At 36.7% G+C, this 16755-nt stretch overlaps 1 protein-coding gene across 1 annotated transcript in view; it reads left to right on the top strand.

Annotated features, from left to right (window-relative positions):
• The window catches only part of LOC140246670 (sorting nexin-33-like), a 70562-nt gene that overhangs the window by 36035 nt on the left and 17772 nt on the right, over positions 1 to 16755 (top strand). The window contains exons 4-7 of the mRNA XM_072326010.1: positions 8693 to 8805; positions 13119 to 13215; positions 15303 to 15428; positions 16136 to 16250. Of these exons, the coding sequence (XP_072182111.1) occupies positions 8693 to 8805; positions 13119 to 13215; positions 15303 to 15428; positions 16136 to 16250 (451 nt within the window). The remainder of the gene's footprint in view (positions 1 to 8692; positions 8806 to 13118; positions 13216 to 15302; positions 15429 to 16135; positions 16251 to 16755) is intronic.

Here is a 16755-nt window from a genome sequence, read left to right as displayed (position 1 = left end):
GCCGAGCCCGGCCCCGCACTGTAAACGGGGTCCATGTTTGCACAGTGCTTACCAGAAATTCCTGAGCAGTATTTTGTAAATGAGAACAGTACCAAGTGAATTTTTATACCTGGTACCTATTCCATGTGGTATTTCACCAAATCAAGAACAGTGACAACAAATTACCGTAATATTAAATAAATGCCACATGGTAATTCCAAAGTGAATGCACCTCAAGACTGTTTCTCCCTTTCCATTATCTTTCCCATCGATTTCAATATCTGCATGATTCTTTGATTGATATCACGGTGACACGTCATTTGCTCCTGTGTCAATTGTTCCGGTCATATTTTCTCCAAGTACTTCAATAGGGTTAGGGTTGTGATAGGTCTTTGGGTTTAGTTTGATACGAGGATTAGAATTAGGATTAGGATTAGGATTAGGATTAGGATTAGGATTAGGGTTATATTTGTGGGCAGAATTTATGTTTGGCGTAGAGTGTCAGATATTTTGTGGGAAAAATAGTCGCAGGAGCAAATGTCAGGGAACCAGATATCACACATGTTCACCCCCTTCCCTTCCCCCACCCCACCCCTCTGCCTCCTTCCCTTCCAAACCCCACCCTGGATATACATATGTTTTAATGTACAATGTATGTGTGTGTATGTGTGCGTGTGTGTGTGTGTGTGTACCAGGCCCAGAGTGCATCGACCCACCCCCGCTACAAGAACCGATCCAAGTCCGTGAGTAAAATGGCAGGAAGCGAGGCCCACAGGCTGCGTTAGATAGGAATTCAGTGCATTTTGTCACCCAGTTTGCAGTGTACTGGTTATGTTGCCTCAACTGGAATGATGCGTAGTGTGTGTGCTGTAATATCATTAGTTGATGATCTTGTGTGCACTACACAAGATTTGACAAATGCCATCAATAGCCAGATTACAGATTTCTACGACCATAGCCCAAGGCGTAGTTGAAATAGAAATGCATGAGGGCTGACACGTCAGGAGCATTACTCTGTTATGTGCCCAAGCATTTAGCTCAACATGCCGCACTTTCTCATCAGCATTATGATAGTAATCTGTCCAAACTGGACAAAGTTGTAGATTAGCAAGGCCACTCAGGTATAAGCAGTGTGCTTCACTCCAATAGGTACCAGGAAAGCTATAATGGTAACACAGTAAGGATTAAGGAGATTAGGTAAATCTCTTTTGAATCTACAATTAGTTTCCAGACACTTGTGCCAATCGACAAAGGAAGCACTGCAGCATGCGTGCCAATCAACAAACAAAGCATAGTATGTGTTTAACAGCACCAAATCATGCATGAAAGAACATGCCTTTATCTGTTTTATAATTTGTTTTATGGCCCATTACATTTCAGTGACATTTTTTTTTTCCAGAAATTCCAAAAACCTTTGACTTGGTACATACAGCATTGAAAATGTCATACTAATTTTGTGAAAATTTAAAGTGATTAAACCAGTTTCATTGATTTTTTTTTCCAATATGAATTACGATCTATGATGCAGTAAAATCCAGAGAATGACTATTTTATTTGATGATGTCGAGGCCATAATTCCTGCAGTCAATTTCCCTCCTGTAAAAGTAAAAATTCTCAAGGTGTGGAAATTTTCACGCATTTTGAGCAACCAAAAGCTTGCGCGAAAATGAAAGCATGCAAATATTTTTGTTTTCATTTTGTAAGTTTCAGTAATTAAAGGTCCAGTTTACCTTTGGGAGCAGTGATTTCAAAAATTTTCGAGATATCATATTTGATGCATATGTTTAGGTCTGTTGTATCATAAAACATCCTACCATATGAAATATTTGCAATAAAACCTAAAATATAAGATATCAGGGTTTTTCTCAATAAACCGTAACTGTATACGGTTTAGTCTGGAAAATGTTTTTATTATAACTATTGTTCACATTTTGTGTATTTAATAACACTTAACATCGATTATACGGATTCAAATTTTGACAGTGGTTGTTTCTATCCCTAACTCACATTTTAGAACTATTTTATAGCACTAATGCTTTCATCTGCAAATGGTAAATTATGCCTTTAATGTCCTGATTCTGTGGAATAAAATAGACATTAAATTCATCTTTAAACCCAGCGGAGCGCGAAAAAGTGCTCACACAAAAATATCCACTTTTAATACAGTATGTCAGAGTGTGACAGCCAAACACTGAGGTGACTCTCTCCGAATGGCCCCAATCATAAGGAGGCAGGCGTTTTTTTTTTTTTCCTTTCTTTCTTTTTTTCAAACCAAGTCGAATTGAAGGAAGGAAATAGTTCTATTCCAGCAACCATGACTGTCTCCCGTTGGGACCGGTCCAGACCTTTTATAGACTGGTTAACTGCTTACCTACCTACCTCCTTCGTTTCCTCTCCTGAGATGTGGAAGAGAAAGAGGGGAAAAAAATTAGCAAATTTATACAAAGAATATTCCTCCTTGGAGTTGGAAATCTTTGGAAAGCATTCTTTGTTCGAAACACACTAGACACTTGCACAGTCTGAGTATGGGGTATAATGGGGTTATAACTTGGTAGATTCAGGTAATTAGCAATGAGAGGTACATTATTTTCCTAAACATGACATGCCACACTACAGACTGGAAGCCATATCAAGAGAAATACATACATTGTGGATTTTGATTTAAAGAAAAAAAAACATAATAAAACTCAATTTCTAAGTACATCATATTTAGATGCTTTGCTGTGTTGTTTTTTCTTTCCTTTTTTTTTCAGGTTTCATTTGCCCCTAAAAAGGTTGAGGAAAACCCTTAGTTAAATGTTGAGTTTCCTTGTAATTGCACAGATCGTTAAAGTGAACAAGGCATGATGAAATTCTTTGTGACTTTGAAATGTTGGACAGGAAGTTATGACATATCAAAATGTTGCATTTGAAAGTGAAACAAAAGGCAAATATCTTCAGGTATTCAGCCCTGATTTTGCAGTTTTGCACTCTTGATTAATATGATGATCTGCAATCAGTGAGAGTAATGTGGTGGTTGAATCACATGTTTACTGCACAATCCTAAATTGTGAGTGAATGACAAACTAGCCTATTTCAAAATCCTCTCTTGCTGTATTAATCGCCAAAAAATAAATGAAGGAAACAGAGGATCATCATAGAAGACACAGTCAAGCCACCAGCAATAGTAAGCCCCCGAGAGAGAGAAGACATTTTGAGTCCTGTCCAAATTTCTGAGCTTACACCGCTGAAGGTTTATTTTTGCATGTCTTACACAGATATTTTCAAAAATGTAAAGGTCACAGACATTTTCACAAGATGCTGTTTTGCGATTTTGACACATGTGGAGGCTATTGTAAGGGCACTGATGCCTGTCCATTTCACAATATTTTTGCATGAACATTAATGTTGTTAAATTCGCAGCCCAACAAGTGATTTGCGAAATTTGCAAAAATTAAACCGCCGCAAAAACAACAGCTCTTACAGTAGGAGCAGTTTGTAGTGTTTGGATTTTGTCCAGCTCATGAATGGTAATAATCACATTCACAGATTTAAAAAGGCCCCCTCACAGATATTCTTGGCTGTGTCTCGTTGCGCTCATGACTGGCGATGCTATCAGAAAACATTGTTAGGGCCTTTGAAAAGACTAACATCAGACAAAGTTAGAAAAACAAAAAATACAGACACACAGAAATTATCCAAACAATGGCTGATTCTGTATCTCCGTAGATCATCTTTGACTTCCTGTATGCGCTGCCCCTGGACACAATTTGTGTTAAGTTTTTTGGCACTGTCAGATTTTTTTCTTTTCTCATTAAAGGTCATATATGTCCTTTTTGCAAATATCACAAAATTTTATTATTTATTTATCCTCATAATATAACACTGAAACCAGGCAATGATGAGGTGATTGATCAAGAGACATGTAACTTGATACATCTGAGTGTCTGGAAGAAAACAAATAAAACAGGCTTCTTGGGTTTCTCCTGTCTTTATGTAGCTTATAAATATTCAATTTAGTGAGTAAAAACTGGAATAAAAAATACAAAATCAACATATAGTATGCAGCAATGCGCAAATGAAAATTTTTACCAGTCTGTGTTTTGACAGATATGATAAACTTGAATTATGCAAGTTACACGTACCTTGTTTAAAGATAAAACAAAACCAGAAAATAAACAGTGTGTTTTAGAAGTTTAAAAAAGTAGATAGGTAGAATTTCACAGCTGTGTTGGAATGTTATAACATCTATCATTGTGATTGCCATTATTTCTTTCCCTCTGTTTATCTTATTTGTCTTTGGTTCATGTGCCTTTATGCCTCCCTATGAGGAGTCTTCAGTCAACCTTTCAGTGTTCAATCAAGCATGGTTCCTTTGGATGCATGCTATCCGTTGCCTGATGCTCCCATTACTTATAACCCTCTGCACACCACAACCCTCACTGCATGGGACCTGTTACATTTTGCATGTTTCATCTCCGGACAGTGTCAGAAGGTTGTTATTTATGTTTACTAGAATTTGATTATCTGTATGATTATCATTACCATTATCATTCCGACCATGGTGATGATGGTGAAAATGATGGTGATTGTTATCATTATTATTTTATTATTGTTATTGTTGTTATTATTATTATTATCATCATCATCATCATCACTATTATCATTATTATTGTCATTATTAATTATTATTATTATTATTATCGTCATCATCATTATCACTATTATCATTATTATTTTCATTATTATTATTATTATTATTATTATTATTATTATTATTATTATTATTATTATTATTATTATTAATATTGAAATATTATCTTCGTCATCATCATCATTATTATCATTATTGTTGTTGTTTTCTTAATTTTCTTGTATAATCAAGTGTGAAAGTTCAAGGTCAACTCAAATAATGGAACTGCCGAGTCTCCCCGATTCTCCAGGATGAGGCTCCCTGGAAACAAAAATATCTCTTCTTTTCTTGACTAGAGAATACTACTATCTCCCTGATTTCAAAATCATTGTGCCCATCAAGATGCATGTGGGACGCAAGTATCTCTCGTATTGTTCATTGGAACCTTTTGGAATTTGATGCGAGTGTCAATGTTGGCGGCCCTAGAATGGCATGACATACGACCTTCTTGCATGAAACAGATGAACAGAGGAATGTTCAAAGTACACATGGCCTTAACTTTATAGCTACCATACCTAGTTCAGTTCATTTCATTGAATTTGTTCTATTTCATTGGTGAATGTAAGGAAGCTAGATGTGTTTTTTTTTATTCTCATTTTGTTTACATACATGTACATTTGTGTCTTGCATATTCTTTATAAAATAGAAATAAGGTATGAACTTCAACCATCCATAAATCCTATTCAGATATAATTTTGTCTGCATCCTGTTAATTTAGAGAAAGATGGGAAGAACCCACGAGATTGTTTTCTCAATTTGTCTCATTTTTTGCTCCTTTTCATCCTCTTGCATCCCAATAATCCTTTCAAGTCATCATCATCACCATACAGTATGTTCTTCCTCCTCCCTTAATCAATCCTTTTCATTCTTCTTTCACGAGTTTTTTTCCTCCTTTTTTTTCTACTTCATAAGTTTCTCCATTGTCTGTTTCTCTGACTTCATTAATGCCTTGACCTTATCCTAATAGAGCTATAGTTAAAGTCACTTCCAGACTTAATGTTACTACTTCTACTGCTCCTTCTGCTACCACTACTGCTACAATACATAGACTTAGCTACAACTTTACTACTACACTGTGTACTTCTACTACTGCTGCTGCTACTTCACATTCTTTTTGTGTTAATCTCTTTAACATTGTGTTTTCTCCGGTCAAAAAACAACAAATTTGAAACTTATGCTATGTGCAAACTTTTTTTTTTATTTTTTTATTTTTTTATAATAGTATGTGCTAAAAACTAAAGACTGACTGAATAGGTATAAAATTTGTAAAATGGCAACATGCAACTGTTGGCCAACATGCAGTATTCAGAAAATTATGATCTATGTACCGTTAAGTTTATATAGTGCCCGAGTGTATATCTTAATTAGCCTGTTCTGCAATGAATGTGTTATGAGATAGATATATCACAAAGAGCATGAAAGGTTCTGAAACAGTCTGAAGCTAATTTGATGCCTGGAATTTGTATTAGATTACGTACATGCATAACAGGCAATGATGACAGTAATTTCTGATTGCAAACTGGCAATATCTTGCTATGCGATACTGTATATTAATAGTTTTGCCAGAGTAATTAGCACAAGGGGTATTCAATGTTGGGTGTGGTAATAGTTCAGCAGTTCAGAAGAATAAGGGCATACGTACATACAGTGGACTTTGCACGTTATTATTGCCCATTTTTGCGCTTCATTGGACAGGCTGTCATCTTGAAACCTGATTAGTCGAAAGAGGAAGGAAATAATGTCGGTATCTAATGGCATGGAACATTCCTGAGGGATTACACATTCAACGTGGGCAGTTTCATGAGTCTCCAGCATTGTGAATATTTTTCCCAAAGTGATGTATGCCCGAACTGTACAATACCAACCAGCGGATGTAAACTGTAGATCCTTGCTTTAAATTTGTAATACTGGCGAGAAATACATAAACATGTGGAATAAAAATGATAAGAAATTTATTAATTTTCTTCTCCTCTATCTGTTAAATATTTTGCTTCTTCACCTTCTCTTTTCATCCTCTTCAGTGAATGTAGCATTGTCAATATTGATAGCGTTGTTGCCGTCACTTTCATCATAAAAGGATTAAAACAAAAATGAAGGACAGGACACATAGGATAAAAAAAAAAAAAAAAACACTATTAAACCCTTGACTATTTATTCACACTCCTGATTGGCTAGGTGTTGGTTTGCACTATGTGTTCAGGCAATATAGACTGAAGAAATTACATTTTCCTGACTTAAAAGAAAAGAAAAAGAAAAAGAAGGAGGTGTGAGTGAGCATTGTAGGTCTCATTTACCTGGCAATCTAGGGAAGCCACTTTGCATTAAAGGATATGCTGTGATTTCATCACAAAGTCAAATGCCTGTAAAGACTTCAATTCAGTTGTAGAAATCTTTGCAGTGAAACCTCATGGATATATAAAGATACAAAGGACAAAGCCAATTAATGTTAATGTCTTTTAAAGTAGAGTTAAATTTGTAAGAATTTCTCTACAGCCTTCTGAGTCCAAGTATTTGCATTATTATTTTCATGGCATTGGCTTTTTTTTTTTTTGTACAACTACTGTGATTTGCACATATGGTCAAATTTTTCCTCCTGTGCATTTTGTTGTATAGTTCATACATGCAGTTTTAGTAGCGATTATGAAGTTTTTGTGAGCTCACTTTGATAACATTTTTGTATTTGCATGGTTCTTTGCCCCCGCATATTTTTATTTTCTCCCCATGACTCAGTTTGGAGTTTGAAAATACTTGCAGAATATTCAAACAAGTCTAGGTGAATGTAAAGTAGGTCTGCTTGCATTTTGTGCAGAAACAATATTATTGCAGGCTTTACCACGTGATGAAAGCCGTAGTGCTTGCAGTATGTACAGAGATGACTTGAATGTACATTGTATGTACATCATGGGGTATTGTCAAAACAAATCTTATCCACTTGCCTGAATGGATAAATTTGAATTCCTTTCACTGACATTTGCTAACACAGTGCCGTTTCACATTCAGTAGCGGGGTGTCAGTGGCTATCCATATACCAAGATTTTTTTTTGTATTTATTTTTTTTTGCATTCAGATGAAAGAAAAACACCCCCTAATTGCCAATAGCGATGATTTGTCTACCAAACTTTGCATGTCTGAAAGCTACAGAAGTGATGACTTTTGCCCTTGTGGTCGTTCACTGTTGTGATGTGTGTTTTGAATAATGGGATAGAAAAGTCTGAAAGAATGTATGCTTTATAGCTTTCAGACTCACTAACATCGAAATCATGCGGTATTTCTCAAATCACAGTAATTTTGATATTAATAGGATTTAGATCGTGTTGCAAATATCTCAAGATTCAAATTCCGCTAATTTGCATCAGTGTGAATGCCTCTATTCTAATTTGCCCTACAATGAGTTGTGGTTGTGCCGGGCAAGCGAGCAAGTGGGTCCCTAGCACCCTGCATCTCGGCATGTACCGCAAAATACAAATGAGTCGGATGGCTGCATCCATAGTGTACATTGTACCGTGAAAGTTTGTAGATTGTTTGTGTTATAGTAGACTCTTACAGCCAGCTGTTTTCATTGAGCTCTGAAAGTCAGATGGGCTGCCTGTCAACATCATTCATTATGTGCCATATTGTTTGTTTGCTGTGTAGAAGGCTATCAAAGCAATCTGTCTCGTGACTATTATCAAAGTACATTGTATGATATCAATTTCTGCAATCTGGTCATGACAGAATCATGCTCAGCCATTATTGATTCATACCATAATCTACTGGTATGTGTGCATATAACTATGTCAAGTTGATCTTTATTTTTTGTTTTGTAAACTGAAACAATAAAAAGATTACAAAAAGGCAAAGAAACAAGGGTTGCTATGATTTGGTCTGATATTGTACAGATATGATTAATAGGCTACCTACAAGATAATGTACAGCTCTATAATGAACATTTTCACTTTGGTTTGTTCTTCTCTTTTTTATTCGCCAACCTTCTCAAAATGTTGCGAGACTGGAGTATCTTTCGTTTAATCCTTTTTTTATTTCTCTCCCAAACACTTACAGGATTCTGGGGTGAACGGTAATAACTACGGCCTCTCGGCACCCAACAGGCAGTTCAAACAGCGGAACGCTGAGTCTGCCGCTCGATCGGGCACTGTCAAGAAAAATTTTGCCAGGTAAAGGATGTTTGTTTTGTTTTGTTTTGTTTTGTTTTGTTTTGTTTTGTTTTGTTTTGTTTTGTTTTGTTTTGTTTTGTTTTGTTTTGTTTTGTTTTGTTTTGTTTTGTTTTGTTTTGTTTTTGATTGGGGAAAGGGAAGGCTATGGCAGGTTGAACTTCACCGAGCTCAAAGAAAGCAAGGTTGGAATGGTGAGGCACAGTTATTTAGGAAGGGGTACAATTTTACTGATTATTATACAAAATAAAAAGAGATGGGATTGTACATCTGTATGATAGAGGGTTCTTTGCGTGTGTGTGTGTGTGTGTTTGTTTGTTTGTTCGTTTCGGGGGGGGGGGGGATTTAAGGACTTTTTTAGTCAGATAGTAAACTGGGTGAAGATATGGGGGAAGGGTTGATTGTGTGATTTTATTAGGCGTTTTAATGGAGGGGAAAAAATTTATACAGAAACAGAGGGAGCAAGGTCAATACGCTTCAACCTCCCAAATATTCATTGGTAATGTGTCCTCATTGGGGAAAAAAACAACAAAAAATATATAGTGAATATGAATATATTTATAAGTGTACAAAGAAGGAAGAAATAAGATTACAAAAATAATGCAAACATACATAATTATGTAGTCGTTTCTCATTTATTTGAGATGGCATTATTTTATTTTAAAAACAACAACAAACTTTAGGTATTTTCCCAAACTTAACCAGAGCAATTGATTGCATTGGCCTTTGTAATGTTGTGGACAAAGGACCCAGGGGCCTTCTTGAAAATTTGCAGACTTTTACAGGTCATGACTGGTATTCCATTCATTCTCTTGAGTTTTGATTGTGCTGATGAGCCAGTCCCTTTTTAAACAAATGATAAACTACATACGTGACTCCATGAATGTCATTTGCTCTGTAACTTGATAGGTCTGCGTGTTTTACATTTTCATTGTATTCAAGCACCATAAACAGTTCCATATCACTTTGGCAACAAACACACCCCCTATTGATGTGAGGAGAAAATGGGTAATCTATTTTAAAAATCATTTGACGTGGTTCATTCTATATTCCCAGGTATAGAAGGTATGATGTGCATGTTAAGAACACAAATTTTGACCCAAAAGTGCTGAAATGCAGATTTCATGACAGAGGTTTTACAGTTCGACCTCCATTATCCGGCCATGTCGGGACCGGCGCTCATCCTGATAAGCGAATTGGCCGGATATGGGAGACACAATGTTAATGTATATAGCTGCCGTCCAAGCTGCCGTCCCAGTGCACTGGCAGCTAGGCAGGTAGCGTACCCCACAACGGTGGTGTAATCTATGCTAGCCTGCGCAAAATTGTAGTCCCTTTTTCACAAAAATAAATTATATTATAAAATGTGAAAATCATACTGTATGTTTTTACCTCATTAGATATTGAGAAACCTTTCATGCACATCTTATGAAATTAGTGAAATAGAGCCATGAAAGTCACTGTTTTTTCTCAATTTTTGGATGAAAAAAAAAAGTCCTTCACTGCGTGAACGCGTCCGGATAATAGAGATTTCCGCATAACACAAGGCCGGATAATCGAGGTCAAACTGTACTTGTTTGATAACTTTTGGTACACAAAGAATATGTTGGCACCTTAAAAGGCATGTACCAGATGTCTGTCCAGCGTTGTATACTTGACCCCCAAAATACAGTACGTATCATGGAGCCACACCTATTCTAGTGACCACCTGTCTATTGTACTACCGGGATTGGTGGATCAGATTCAACCTATATCAGGGCAACTAACCCCCAAGCACAGTCTTTTCTAATTTTTCTCATTCTTCTTCTAATGATACAGTCAATATGTCTTTAATACTCAGTTACAAAAATAATGAAAAATATTATTTTTGCGAGAGTAACAAGCAGACAAACTTTTCATCTAAAATGAATTTTGTGTGCCTGTGAAACTCCAAGCTTGTAGTTTATGTTTCACAGGAAATACAATGATATTTGATATTAAAAGCAAAATACAGTTTAGATTAAAAAGAAAATAATATGGCAAGGAAAACACAGGGGTCTGCCATTCACTCAGCACATGAATTTTCTGGACTTTGCAAAGGTGCACCCTGTGCTATATTTGTCTATTCCAGGACAGTCTTTACACCACCGGTGTACAGTTACCCTTATTATTATTTTTGGAGGGACGGGTTTCTCATTTCGCACTTCTATATAAGGACTGTTTTGGTCTTCTCCTCGTATTTCAATAAATATGCTTCCCTTCAAGAAAAAAGAAGAAGCAGAAGAGAGAGAGAGAGAGAGAGAGAGAGAGAGATGTGTTTATCTTATTACTCTCCGCCCCTATCTTATGACTAATCTCCCTGTAATGATACTGCCAGATCAAAATTTGAAGACCAGATTACGCTTCTTGATTTCAAATCATCGCCAGCTTGAGTCACACTGAGCTCGCAATTAAGAATTGATGGCTGTGAGCATTTTGCAATAATTTAGAGCTATTGAAAGGCATGTAGTACTTGTTCGAGATGTAACATAACATTGAGGCTGAAATCAGCGGACAGTTTGGGGATACTAATCTAGATTGGAAAGCATCTTCAATGTGATATTTGTATGATTTTTTTTTTTTTTTTTTTCTGCCATCCGACGCATCTTCATGGAATTCCTAGTAATAGTGTCTGGACAGTGCAGTTAATGTCATGAATTGTGAAGTCGATGTGAACTACAGATTTACAGTACTTGGACTTGTTCACACTCGCATAATGTTTGTGCTTCATCGATAATTATGGAACCAGCGCATATGTGTGAGAAAAATGTTCATGCGTGTCCTTGCTGTCTTGCATGAGCTGTCCTGGAGGATCATCAATTATTGCCTTCAATAGAGCAAGTCATAATTTACATCTTGTGTTTTTAATCGACGATGAATTCGCGGGAGAATTTCTCTTCATTTTACTGCTGAGCTTGCACTGTTAATCTTAACCACTTAATGTAGGCACTCTGTCAGTACCACGTTTCCATAGCAACAACTCATGGAGATGGAGAATTATTGACGGCCAAGCAATCCAGGGCATCACAACATTTTTTTTTGGTCATATTGTCCGTCCCATGCATACATCATAATGTCGGATATGCAGCCGATCCAGGGAAAGACATTGAGCGAGAGCTGCCGTAGCTTGCGGCAAGCACTGCCCGCTGTCTGCAGGGAGCGCGTGGGTAGAACCCGTCTCGCCGTGCAGACGGTGATTCTTGGGTACGGTGCGAATTGTTTTCTCATCTGTGAGAAGAAGGCTCGTTATCCATGGCTATCTGTTTCACGTTTGAGTTTGATTGACCAGAATTCATGTTTTTTGTTTGTGTGTATTTGTGCCTGTGTGTGTGCGTTTGTTTGTGATTTTCAGAAACAAATAGAATATTGCCCTATTACTTTGAGCAAGCTATTGTATCATATCTCCAATTAAAGCCTCTTTTCGAGAATATGTATAGTGTGTGTGTGTGTGTGTGTGTTTGTAGGTGCATGGAAATACACATCTTATTCTACTTAAAAAAGCAATTACTATCTGTCGAACTTTAATGAATATTAATTTTATATAGTCTTTGTCCTTGTGTGAGGGTGAAGCCAAATAGAAGATGAAATGAGGAGAATTGCAAACATTGTGTATCACTTACTTGAAACATAATGTCAGAGGAAATGATGGACATAAAAATGAAATTACTTCCTGTACATGTACAGCTTCCACAAGAATACAATGTACATTGTTCATAACATTCAGTAGTGGTAATATTTTATTTCATTTTATATCATTTATTTTTATTATTATTTTTTTTTAATGTACAGTAATTGAGTCAAAAGCTGCCTGAGCTATGTTTTATACTCCACTGGCTTGCTATTATTGGATAAGCAGTTTTCAGCAGCTGCTCTTTATTGTGTATGTGTGTACGTGTGTGTGTGTGTGTGTGTGTGTACGTGTGTGTGCATTTTGTTCATAACTGATAGACCATACAGAAACTTTTTCTAGTGATTCAATATGCCATTCATATACCAAACCGGAACATATATATAGTGTATGATGATCCAGCCATTCCCAGTGCGTGTTTTCATCATACCACAACTTTGTCTACTTCCACATCCTTGTGGATAGTTTGAATACAGAATTGTCTTGGTGTTGAAGTGGTACTTTAAAAGAAAGAGAGAGAGAGAGAGATGAATAGAATGATAGAGAGAAAGGCTGTTTTAAAGATGGAGAGGAAAAGAGGATGTGCTTGTTTTGTCAAAAGTTCATGTTTAACCACATCACAGGGAAAAATGAAAAAAATCTTTGCTTTCCCTTTCCCTCTCCCTTGCAGTCGTTTCTCGGTATTTGCAAAGACCGGTGGCGAGGCTTATCTCCTGGGATCTGGCCTGAAAAAGAATGTGCCATCGGAGGGCGCCGTCAGCATAGTTGTGAGTTGAGGACACCCCGCCCAATATCGTACACTTTAATACAGTTTTCCCTCTGCATCGGTTCTCGGAAGAAAATGTAGCATTCTGAGAATTTGGCTTCTGTCCCTTTCTGTACCTCTGTGGAGTAAGAAGAATTGTACTGATTTTAAACAGATGTTTCAAGCCTTATTATCCTTCTCTTCCCCTTTCATTTTCACTGTTTAAAGGAGACCTCCTAATGTTTTCAGACATTTACATTTGAACAACTATAAATCAGTTATACTGAGTACAGAGTTTCAGAATTTATAGTGATTGGGATGAGGAATAACATGAGAATGTTTTCAAGATTTATAACAAATTGCAATGAACAGGAATGATGACATGGCAGCCTCCCCATAACAATGCTAGCGTTGGGGCTCGAGGAAGCAGAACAAAAGAAAAAGGCATGCATATGTGACCGTGCACCTCAAAACGAACATAAAGTCGCACACACTGATTTTGCGTGAAGACTGAAAATAAGTGAAATGGGTCAACCTAGCCGAACTTGACCTTTTCATATTTTCTGAAAGAGCTGGTCTTCTTTTATATTATGCTAAAATCTGGTATCATGAAGCGGGCAGAAAAGTGTGTTTTTTTAGCAGTTTATCTCGAACATTTTTGGTAGAATAGCGTGATTACGTGTGTCTTTAGAATCCCTTTTTCATTTCTGAAAAACCTTGTCCACACTCTTCACTTTTAACTCTAATAACTTTTGAAAGGATAGTGCTACTGCTTTGAAAGTTGGCATTAATTATGGACAGAATGTGTTAATGAGGCATGCCTAATTTCAATTTAATCTAATAATCCCTTCATTGTTGCTACTCTGGTGGTTTACTTCCTGTTTTTTGTCCCATTCATCGCACAGCCAGCACTGTTTGGTAAAGATTAAGCGCTTGAATGCACACTATACTTCAGAGCCTCTTTTCTCAGTTCACACTTTTCCTGAGTTTGTGCTTTCTTTCCAATATTTAGATAGGTTAGGAGAGTCCATTTGATTTGAGTTATACATCATTTTAAAGCTTAAAGTCTGCTCTTTCAGAATATGGTCTTAACTAAAAATTCAAGTCTGGCGACTTTTTGTTTGTTTTGAGGTGCAGGGTCACATATATTCTACGCAGGTGAACTTGTTGAGAGCAAGCGGTATTGTAATGAAATTACCCTGCTGCATTTCTGAAATATATGAGGCTCTATGTCATCAACACTGTTTAGTGTAATTTATTTGAAAGTTTTCAGAGTATTGGTTCCTCTCCTCAAGGACCACAATAAATTCCATGAATCTACACATGGAGCTGCTGATTTATGTACTACATGATGTGAAATTATGAAAATCGCCTGGAATGCCCCTTTAGAATTCAAAGAATTGTAACAGATATGAAGTGGTTTTCCAAGAATCCACTGTCTACCTCATAGTTCACCTCATCGTGAAATATGAAATACAAAGAATTCCAATTAATTTGAATATAACCCTTTTCAGTAACTCATGCATTTCTTGGCCAGTTCTTGGCCTGCGCCAAAATAACCTGTGCCAAGCAGTAAAAATTGTGTTCAATAACTATAGCAGAGCCATGTAGGTCAGTTGTATCACAAAACATCTCATACTTTGTTCAATAAACCATAACTGTAGACGGTTCAGTTGAAAAACAATTTTCTTATAAAATTATTTTGTTCAACATTTTGTATACTGTATATGCCAAATATTTTGTGAGGTTTTTATTTTCACTAATTTCGCAAGTCAGGTGCTATATAGTGACTCTGACCCGATATGAACGTATACACTTCTCCATTCTGTACAGCACTCCACGATCACGAATCTAACCACTCGCGAGATCGTCGGGAAGTCCCGATTCACGAAAATTTAGACTCGCTAAATATATGGCGTATACAGTATTTAACAATACTTAACATTGATTATACTGATAAACATTTTTACATTGATCTCCATTGGTTGTTTCTATCCCGAACTCAAATTGTAGAACTGTTTCGAAGCACTAAAGCTGGGTTTTTGTTTCATCTGCAAATGGTAAATAATGCCTTTAATGACTTCATTACCCCTCTGAATGATTTTCCAGGATACCGAGGAAGGTCCCAAGTGGGAGGAGAAGGACAATAAGTACACGTGTGAGATCAAGAACCCAAAGAAGGAGAGCAAGCTGAAAGGAATGAAGAGCTTCATCGCCTACCAGGTCACGCCGTCGGTGAGTGTTGCCCCGTTCGGTGCTGCTTGTGTGATGTTGGATATCATTTGTCTCGCTCTGTGTTTATTATTTTGGGGTTTTTCTGTTATCTTTAGATGATGAATTATACGATATGCCCCCCCCCCCCCCCCCAAAAAAAAAAAAAAATACATTCGTACTTTCCCCATTGATAATTTGCAAGAGAATGAAACAAAATGCTACGGCTAGATGCAGTTGCGATCTTAACAAATTTAACTTGTAGAGGGAGACAAATTGAATAAACTCACACCTGAATCTAAATGCTAGTTCAGGGTATGAAACTATAACTTGTTACCTTCATTGTGAAAAAAAAAAAAAACTCAACAAAAACATTCAGTTTGTTGCAGGGGACACAGTAAAATGTGGATCTTTGTATTAAAAGCATAATATAGATCCGCTTCTTCTAAGTTTAGCACTCAGATGCTGTTGGCATCCCATATGAATGGAAATGTTTTGCTTACAACTGACAGGACAACCAGAGCGGTGTTTACCTAGAAAAGGAGAAGAAACAAGAATCTTTCCTTTGTACCCATGCTCCGTGCCACAGAGAAGTTAATGCGCTCTACCATAGAGCCGCATGTTCACCGGGGCATTCAGTTTATCATATTTTTCACTGCCCAGTGAATGATTGTGTGCATGTTTCACCGAAACTTATTGGCATCTTGTCCTTTCCACGTTGCATTTTTCAGAACACTGGCATTCGCGTCAGTCGGAGATACAAACATTTCGACTGGCTCTACGAGAGGTTAGCGGAAAAATTCACATTAATCATCGTTCCTCCACTTCCAGACAAGCAGGTCACAGGTAAGTCACAAACAGTGCAGATTTTAGGTTTTTAGCTTACCTGAGCCAAAGACTCAGGTATGATTATCAGCTATTTCAGGTTTATTTTCACTGTTATGTTGTGTTTTGTTATTAAATATTATGTTTTGTTATGTTAGGTTAGGTTAGGTTAATGTTAGGTTAGATTAGGTTAGGTTAAATAGGTTAGGTTATGTTAGGTTAGGTTAGGTTAGGTTAGGTTAGGTTAGGTTAGGTTAAGTTATGCCCTGTTATGTTCTGTTTTGTTTTGTTTCTGTGTCTGTGTAAAGATGTACCCACATTGCATTGTTTGATTGATCGATTAAACCTTTATCAACCGAAGATTCCATACATAATAGCACATATTGTTCCCGGGAAGGTACAGCAATATTACTCTCATTTTAAGAACTTTCTAAATTATGCAAAGTAGCTCACAACATGTCTTAATATTGTTTATCATAAGGTATGTTTATTTGAAAGCCTATTAAGACTTTGCCAAGAGACTTGT

The sequence above is a fragment of the Diadema setosum genome, chromosome 3 (assembly GCF_964275005.1).
Source record: "Diadema setosum chromosome 3, eeDiaSeto1, whole genome shotgun sequence".
NCBI lineage: Eukaryota > Metazoa > Echinodermata > Echinoidea > Diadematoida > Diadematidae > Diadema > Diadema setosum.
Note: the sequence above shows the minus strand (reverse complement) of the source record. Positions and strands in the feature narration are given on the sequence as shown.